Here is a 9,402-nt window from a genome sequence, read left to right as displayed (position 1 = left end):
CCCCACCCCCGCTCCTTCTGCAGTGTGGTACACTGGCTTCTCTTCGTTCTTCTGTGACCTCTGCTGTTTGCCGCAAATACCGCCAACGTCTCCCCTCCCTTCCAACTGCCTTTTGAGAAAATCGACTGCAGAGGAGAAAAACTAAAATACTACTTTCCCTTCATAGCAACTCTTTAAAAACTCTTGCAAACTTTTTTTTAAAATACAGCGGAGCATAACATTAGCAACGGATGCGCGAAAAACCCTATCCTTTGAAAATGAATTTCGAATCAAGACTAGACTGGAGAAAAGAACCCCGGGCGCAGGTAGAACTGAAACGTTCAGGGGCTGCCTCTGCAGCGCTGTCCCCAGGTGGCATCTTATTTTTTTTCATAATATTTTACTGGAGGCTTTCAGTAATATAAATAGAGAAAACAGGTGCTGTACTCAGCTGGGGGTTTGCCTGAGTCAACCTCCTCTGCTTCCAGTTTTTTTTTTTTTTTGATAAAAGGCCCAGGAGTTTTAGGCAATCATTTCTGTAGCTCTCCTCACCCTCAGCGGGAACGGAGGGATTGGGGGGGGGGGGCGGGGGGGGAAGAGGAGGGTGGGGAAAAAGTGAAGGCGCGGAAGTGCGACGAACGGACGGAGCTCCTCTCCCAGCAGAGGCAGGGCTTGGGCTCCGGCGTCAGGTGCGCCCCCCCACCTAAGAAATGACCATCATATTCCGTAAATTTCGTCGTTTCAATTAAGAAATGACGCTCTGGCTTTACAAGTAAGAGGACAAACGAAAGCGGGAAGGCCTGTCGCCTCGTGAGAACGCTCCCCCAGCCAGCTCGGCGTCGGAGAAGCGCCGCAGCCGACCGCCCACCGCCCGCCCGTCCAACCGACGCCCGGCCAGGAGTCCCCCTCCCTCGCTGGCGCTCCCGCTACCCACAAGGCCCCGCGCCCCCGGCGCGCAGGCGCAGCGGCGACGGCCGTCTCAGGAAGAGGAAAAGGGAATAAACAACTCGGAGGAACCACAGCGCGAGAGAGCGAGTGGAGGCAGAATTTAAAAATAAACCGGCCCCTCCGTCCTCCCCGCCCGTTCGCTGCAGCCGCCGCCCCCTTCCCCTCCCCCTACTACCCGAGCCCGCGCCCTCGAAGTCCCTGTCAGAGGGCCCGCGCACCCACCCCGTCGTCCCGCGCGCGGCCCCTTTAAGAAAAGAGAAGGCGAGAGTGAGTGAGAGAGACTCCCGACTCTCCCCCTCCCCGCCCCTCCCTCCTGCCCCCTCCTCCCTCCCCTCTCCCCTCCCCTCCCCCCCTCCCCGGGCGGCTCCGGCTCCCGCAGCGGGACAGACCCGCCCGCCCGGGCTTTTCTCCGGCCCCCCGGCAGCGCCGTCCCTCCCTCCCCAGTCTATGGTGGCGGCGGCGGAAGACGAGGCTGCGGCGTTGCCATGAACAGTGGCGGCGGCCTCCCGCCCCCCTCGGCCGCCGCCTCCTCCGCGTCCTCCTCGCTGGCGGCGGCCGCGGCGGTAGTGGCGGTGGCCCCGCCGGGGGTCGGGGGCGTCCCCGGCGGGGCGGCGGCGGCGGCGGCGGCAGCGGCGGGGGTGAAGCTGAAGTACTGCCGCTACTACGCCAAGGATAAGACGTGCTTCTACGGGGAGGAGTGTCAGTTCCTGCATGAGGACCCGGCCGCCGGGGCCGCGCCGGGCCTCGGCCTCCATAGCAACAGCGTCCCCCTGGCTCTGGCGGGCGCGCCCGCGGCCGGCTTCCCGCCCGGAGCGGTCCCGGCTGGAGGAGCCGGGCCGCCCGCGGGGCCCAAGAAGCCGGACCTGGGGGGCCCCGGGCCCGGAGCCGGCGGAGGCGGAGGTGGCAACAGTGGCGTCCTCGACGGGCCGCGGCTGGCAAGTGAGTGTGGCCCGGGGGCGGGGGGCTTCGGGGCAGCGGGGGCAGGGGGCGCCGAAGCCTGGCCCGCGGGGTCCCCCTCTCCCTTCAGCTTTCGCCTCCCTAAGCGCTCCGAGAGGCCTACGCCCGGGGCCTGGGGCCTCCTTCCGTCTTCCTGCCTCCCCTCCCCACAGCTCTTGGCCCGCCCGGGCGGCGAGGGCCGGCCGGCTCCCCGGGAACGGGGGGCGGTGGAGTTTTGGGGGGGCGGGGGTGTGGGTGGGGGCGGGGAGGACGGGGGATGGGCCGCGGCGTGCGGGAGATGGGGGTGTCGCTTCCGGGGGGTGTGGAAAGGGGCCGGGTTTGCCGGCACCTGTGAGTGTGTGTGCGCGCGCGCCCCGGGCCGAGCGGAGGGGTCCCCCGGTGGGTGTGTGCCGGTCGGGGCGGGCTCCGCGGCTTCCAGGAGTGGATTGGAAGAGCGGAAAAAGTTTTTTTTCTTCTTTTTTCTTTTTTCTGTGTGTGTGTGTGCAAGGCTTCTGGGAGAGAGGTTTTCCAGGCAGGAAATGCTTTCTAAGGAATCGGGAGCGAACCGACAAACAGCCGTCTCTCGCGTGCTTGGTCTGAGTCGGGATTTCACCCAAACTTGCATTTCCGCAGTTTTCTTGAAAGCTGGCGGGAGTCTGCAGGGTGTCCGGAGGTGTCTTCTACTTCGCTTGTCTTCTACTACTTTGTATCCAGCGAACCCTCAGCTCGCAGCCTCGGAAACGTGCCACGCCATGAGCCGCGCACATTTGTGTGCGACTGAGCCCTCGAATTCGGCTCTCTTAGGGCAGCGGGCCTTTCTTCACTTGTCATCTGTTACCTTGTAACTTGTTCGTTGATAGTGAGTGGAGTTTGCAGTTCTAATAATAAGCCTAAAAGTGTAATCTGGTTTACAAAAGGTTGCCCTTGAGAAGTAGAGGTGTGTCGAGTTTTTCCTTGTTTGTTTCTGAGTGTATTGAGCATTTCTAAACCAAGTGGGAAAATCCTACTTCCTTGGGAATTCTAAAAAGTTACTAGATTTGAAACTCATTTGATAGGCTGCTTAACTTGGATGTCAGAACTTGTTTTTTTAAACTGTAAATGGTCTTAAGTATTTGGCTTGATGCTTTAGCAGTTATTTGTTCTGGGAGGATTATTAAGTGTCTTTCTAGAGATGGGTGTATGTGTTAGTGTGTGTTTTAAAGATTGTTTCTTTTGCTCTGATGGGTCTGACTTAAGTGCGGATGTTATTTGGTGACGGTGAAATGCTAAGAAGAATTAATTTGTAACTTAAAATGTTTTGTCAGAATGGTTACTTTATTGGTGGAGTTTTATCACGTTGGAGCAGCAACTTTGCATTTTCTAGGTAAGTTTGCTGGATGTATTGAGTTGTGGCTCAGATTAATTCGTTATGTTTGATGAGTAAGCAGAGAAACTGAACAGTGGTTTTATTACCTACAGAAAGAGGCATGTTAAAAAAATGGAGGTATTCAATTTAATATGTGGTATTTCTAGGATTTTGTAATACACAGATGTGATACATTTGGGACATGAAAGTTAGGACAGGCTGTAAACAAGTGAGGTTGGAGATGGAGGAGAAATACTAGCAATGACTCAAAGGTGTGGACCATTTCATATCTCAGGAACCAAACGTGTTTGGGAGGTAGGTTCTTGAGAGGACAGGCAGTCAGTGCTGTGAAGGCATTTTGAAGTCAACGTTTAGTCATTTAACAGTTACTTGATTAAGTAGCTGCATTATGTAGTTGGATTCTGTGGGACTTGTTTTAACTCAACTGGGTGAAGCCCGAGGCTCCTCTTGTCTGCTGTAGGCTTCTTGGTAACTCGCGGGTGGTCTAGGTTGTGACTCCTTTGGGTGAGATAAAATTGTCTCCTATCAGTGAGTGGCCAGTCAAGTTAGGTTGTTCAGGAATCAGGGAACAGGATTGTGTTGGTGATTTAATGCTTGCATTGAATTTTTTACACTTCATTATTTAATTTTTGATCTAGTTTCTACGTTTCACTGTATTATACTCTATTTTATGAGACACTTGATTTGGGAAATGTATGAGGCAATTAAAAGGGAGGACATTCTGAGAGGTGTTGTTATTAGGAGAAATTTAAATTTTGTTAGTTGTTGATCAGGTAGAGTCACTGATACAGTTTTTTTTTTTTTTTACTTACTACTGATACAGTTTTATATTGCTTTTACTTTGTTTCCTTTGCTCTTCTTTAGGTGTAAGAATGTGGACTATTTCTTGAGCTGGGATGTCAGACATATCTGCTCTGATAAGCTGGGTCCACATGTAGAAATCCTTTGGGCTCCTTGGGTATCTTGGAGCTGTGCGTGTGTGTTTTAAAGTTTTTGTTGAAGTGTACACACCTACAGAACAGTATATAGACCATAAAATTTGGAATTTTCACAAGATGAAAACAGCTCATAACAGTACTCAGATCAGGAAATAGAACTCAATCAGGACCTGCAGAAGTTCTGTTCTTCCTACCTTTGCAGTCACTCCTTTCCCAGAGGTAACCACTGACTTCATGAACTACGTTGTCGATTCATTTTTCACTTTTTCATTCTTTTTTTTGAGCTCTATAAGAACATTGTGGGCCTCTTTTCTTTAAGCATATTTGTAAGATCAGTTATGTGGGAGCAACCTTTTAGTCTCATTCTTGCCTGGTGTTACACATCATATGAATGTACCTTATTTTATATTCTCATTTTGCTGTTAGTGGCCGATGGTACGTTTCCAATTTTTGTTTATTAAGAGCACTCTTTTAAACATTCTTGAACATGTTTTTTGGTTCAAGTCTATGAATTTATGTTAGGAGTGGAATTAAGTAGATGATTTCAGACAGTTTTCTGAAAAGATTGTATCACATTTACATTCAGTCTAGCAGAGTATGAGAGTTCAAGTTATTTCAAGTTGCTTCACGTTCTCCCCAGCACTTGATATTAGCCATCTTATAATTTTAGCTTTTTTGGTGCCTAAAATTTATGATATAATTTGATGTTTTTAATTTGCATGTGTTGGATTGTAACTGAATTAGTTGACAACATTTAAAAAATCAGGTTTAACAGTAAACTACAGATTTCTGACTTTCTTTGAAGGGCAGCTCTTTTCTATATTAGAATTAGGTGTGTTGGCTGGGCAAGACTCCATTTTTGCCTTACTACTGACTAGGTAACTTACAAGCCTGGCTCCTCTTGGCCTTTGAGTTTTTGACTCTTGCTTTCAGTACTTGAATTGTTTTGGTAGTGTTTCAGATTGTGTGAAAACTTGAAAGGTAAATGCAAGAGGAGATTTTATCCTTACTTTGCAAGCTTTGGAAAACTGAAGCAGAAAGGCTTTATTTTTAGTATGCTTGGTTGCAGTGGTGTTTCAGTCTCGTAAAGGAACTGTACTTTCCTTTGTTGCCTACTTTTTATCTGTACAGAAGTATTACACTTATAGCTCTTTGGTTGACCAGGCGGTATGGTAGTGAACGTATTCTGGCATTCAGGATTATTGGGAAAATAGCAGTTTGTTTATTATTCTTTTTTAAAGTGTTAGAGATTTCGTATTTCTTTTGGAATTCGAATCTTCTGAAGGTTCAGTGTGGTTTGATTTGGTGGTTTAATTGAGTTGCTGATTCTTGACCTTTTAATGATGTGATTCTAATATTCTCAGCCAGCTAGACTTTTCATCTTCAAGATGCTCAGTTTTTAGCAGCTCAGTATTTGTATTTTATATATGTTACTTTATTTGAAACCCAATAGATTTATTTTACCAAAACAGACTTATTTTCAGTTCTGCTAATTTAATTAGTAGTGAAGGCTCTGGAATAAGGCACATCTAAGATGGACCTGGCTCTCCTGTCTACTTTGTGATCTTGAGTTTTTAACTTTTAAGCCTCTATTTTTCTCATTTTTAAACATGGAGGTAATATTAGTACCTAGTTCAGAGTTGTGACAGGCTTGAATATAACCCTATCAGAGCATTATCTGGCACATAGTGAGGGGTCAGGGTTAGTTGCTGTTGTTAGTTGAATATTAGTAATAAGTCTACAGTTAGCCTGTATATTTCTTTACCTCCTAGTTTTTGAGAGTATATTTTCAAGACCAGTAAAATAGCTACAGATGATTGAACCGTGGCTGTCTGTCCAAAAGGCAAAAAGCAGGGAATACCTTGAAGTTCATATGCAAACTTTGGAGTGTATGGCAAGACTGTTTTTGTTTAAGCCAGAATTATACTTTTCACCCCACAAACCTGAATCAGCTCACAGAGGAGTGAGTACTGGGAATTTGCCATTAGGAGAGCTCGTATAGATTAACACATTTTTATTCGACTATACACAAAGTAGATAACAAGAGACTTTGTAATACCATTGATTTCACTCCTTTAATATGGTGCTTGCAAAGTGGCATGTTTTGATCAGGGTGATAGGAATACAACATTGAATGAAACAAAAGTCTGTCTTGTGGAGGTTACATTCTAGTGGGGAATACAGGTAAATGTATAAGATAAAATTAGATCTTGAGAAGTTTTACGAGGAAAGCTTAAAGCTTTATGAGGAGTACTCAGGGTTGTACTAATGTCTCAGTAAGATTCAGTTAGTGAGTAAACACTTCTTTCCATGAAAGTGCATTTGAAATGACTCTAAGAAGCTAAACGATGGCCAAAACATCTATTTTTGTCCTTTTATAGGATTTTTCTCTTTTTAAATTAACTTTCTATTTTGAGATAATTGTAGAGTCACACGCAGTTGTAAGAAATAACACAGAAAGCCTGCTGTCCCATCCCCATTTCCCTGGCGGCAGCACCTTGTGGAACTGCAGTGCAGGGTCACAGCCACACTGATTGGAACAATCCACTTAACCTTTTCAAGATCTTCTGAGTCTTATTTGTGCGTGTGTGTACACATGTGTATAATTTAGTTCTGTGGAGTTTTATTGTGTGTATGTTTTTACACCTGCCAGCACAGTCAGGACATGGAGCAGCTCTGTCACCCTCAAGAGGCCTTTTTGTCACCTTCCTTCAAATCCCTGGCAACCACTAATTTGCCCTCCATTTCTATAATTTTGTCATTTTGGGAATGTGCTATAGGGAATTCCCTGGTTGCCCAGTGGTTAGGATTCCGTGCTTCCACTGCCACGTCTTTTTGTTGTTGTTTACTCTTCTGTAGGCATATCTGCTTTTGTGTACAAAGGTATGAATGTTTATGGTACCTAGAAGTATTTTAAAAATTTATTTATTTTAGGGTTGAATTTATTTAGTTTTTAATAAACTTTTTTGGTAAAAATTTTCACTGAAACAGCAGTGTATAAAGTTAAACTGATCTCATTGCCCAGGGTTAATCATTATTAATAGTTTTGTGTGTAACCTTAACTACTCCTAAGGGCCGTATCTCCACATGCACTCACATTGAGGGTTAAGGTTTCAGTATGAGAATTTAGGGGGAGACAGTTAAGTATATAGCATGGGCATACGTATATACACTCAAGTTTTGTAGCACTATTTCTTACATTTGTTTTTCCATATTAACTTTATATTCTGTTTTTATAAAGTAGTTTATGATCTGAAGTTATACAAAGGAATGTGATAAAATTCTTGTTTTATGCCCTGTTGTCATTTGCGATCAGTGTGTGCTCAATTGCTCAGTCATGTCTGACTCTTCCTGACTCATGGACTGTAGCCCGCCAGGGTCGTCTGTCCCTGGGATTTTCCAGGCAAGAATACTGGAGTGGATTGCCATTTCCTCCTCCGGGGGATCTTTTTGACTCTGGGATCGAATGCATGTCTCCTGTATTGTCAGGTGGATTCTTTACCATTGAGCCATGTGGGAAGCTTGTTGTCATATAGTTGTCAACAAATTCATACATACAGTATTTTCTCTTCCTTTCATTGTATAGGAATTACTGTTGGACTGGGGGGTCCTGAGAACTAGTTTTTTCTCTTTTTTTAGTACTCTGTCTTAAAGTAACTTTGATCTTAGGCTAGTAATTTAGTCCATGTGGGAATATATTTCTTTGTCTGTAGAATATGAGAATGGGGTATGGAGTACATGATGTTTAAAATTCCTTCAGATATAAAATGTTTGTGTTTTTCTAAATGTTTATGTTCTAGGAAACAAATTATTTTATGATCAATTTTTAGAATTCATCCTCTTTCCTTCCCAATAGCTTTAAAAATCTTTGACCTCTCAGCAGCTTCAGCATAGGGAAGGACATGTTCTCTTATCTTGGCTGAGTTAATTGGCTTGTGGATAATGGCCCTCTTCTGGTAAAACTTCCTTTTTTGATGTCCTTTGGTATCTTTTTCTTTAAAAAATTAAAGATATTTGTATCGTTTTTCTAAAACCAGCTTTTAATTGTATTTTTAACATAAAAAATTGCAGCTTTTAAAATCTAGGAACAATATCTTGCTTTGGAAATTAAAAATGTGCTGCATGAGTGGGAAAGCCTGGTGGGCTTCAGCCCATTTGGTCATAAAGAGTCACAGGCACGCACACAGGTTAAAAGTTTAAATAGTGCAAGAGGATGCACAGTGAAAAATAGTCTCCCTTCTTCCTTAGCTCCCTGATCCCTCTCCAAAAGACAGTCACTCTTTTCAATTTATTATGTACCTTTTCAGAGATGTTCTTTGTAGATCACTCATGTTTGTATTTCCCTTAGTACATACTGCTCACACATGGAAGGCTAGTGCACTTTGAGTTTTTTCACCAAACTGCTTATCTTCTAGTTTATTTCATGTCTACACATAGGAATATACTTTACTCTTTATAGTGACTGTGTAATAATTCTCTTGTGTGATTGTACTGTCCTTTTCAGTGGCTATTTAGATTGTTTATGGTCTTTTACAAGTAATGGTACTAAGCTGTTACATCTTAATATACTATGTATCAGTTCAGTTCAGTCTCTCATTTGTGTCGGACTCTTTGCGACCCCATAAATCGCAGCATGCCAGGCCTCCCTGTCCATCACCAACTCCCGGAGTTCACTGAGACTCAAGTCCATTGAGTCAGTGATGCCATCCAGCCATCTCATCCTGTTGTCCCCTTCTCCTCCTGCTCCCAATCCCTCCCAGCATCAGAGTCTTTTCCAATGAGTCAACTCTTCGCATGAGGTGGCCAACTTATACATAAATTAACACAAAGTATAACATATGCATATTTAAGGAACGTATAGAGTCTTCGGTAAGCTTGTTCAAACTTGTTAAATTAAAAAAAATAAGTAGGCAAATGTAGTAGGATCTCACTTCCATGTGGAATCTTAAAAAAACAACAATAAAACAACCCAAACGCATAGATAACAATGAAGAAGTGATTGGTGGTTGTCAGAGGCAGGGGTCCCTGGGGGGTAGGGGAAGGTAGTCAAGAGAGACAAACTTCAGGTCTTTTATTCTGGAAAGTAGACATTAACCATTTCTGTTTTACAGAGGAGGAAACTAAGACTTAGGTTAAATAAACTTTCAAGGATGAGTAATTGGCAGCTGGCTGCAACAGAGCTCATGGGCAGCTGCGTTTGCTTAGTCTGTGCTCATTCCACGGTGCGGTAGGGCA

The 9,402-nt window shown here is 44.9% G+C and overlaps 1 protein-coding gene across 10 annotated transcripts in view; it reads left to right on the top strand.

Moving 5' to 3' along the window:
- The first annotated feature begins 1,275 nt into the window (after positions 1–1,275).
- The window catches only part of PAN3 (poly(A) specific ribonuclease subunit PAN3), a 123,233-nt gene continuing 115,106 nt past the window's right edge, over positions 1,276–9,402 (top strand). For 3 of the 10 annotated variants that reach the window (XM_027557515.1, XM_027557512.1, XM_027557511.1), the window contains exon 1: positions 1,280–1,866. In XM_027557515.1, coding sequence (XP_027413316.1) covers positions 1,413–1,866 — 454 coding nt within the window. In that variant the 5' untranslated portion in view covers positions 1,280–1,412. Of the gene's footprint in view, positions 1,867–4,110; positions 4,387–9,402 lie in introns of those variants that run through there. The other 7 variants (XM_027557510.1, XM_027557509.1, XM_027557514.1 and 4 more) reach the window with 5 other exon arrangements.

The sequence above is a fragment of the Bos indicus x Bos taurus genome, chromosome 12, assembly GCF_003369695.1.
Source record: "Bos indicus x Bos taurus breed Angus x Brahman F1 hybrid chromosome 12, Bos_hybrid_MaternalHap_v2.0, whole genome shotgun sequence".
Taxonomy (NCBI): Eukaryota; Metazoa; Chordata; class Mammalia; order Artiodactyla; family Bovidae; genus Bos; species Bos indicus x Bos taurus.
This window is presented reverse-complemented; position numbering and strand designations above follow the sequence as displayed.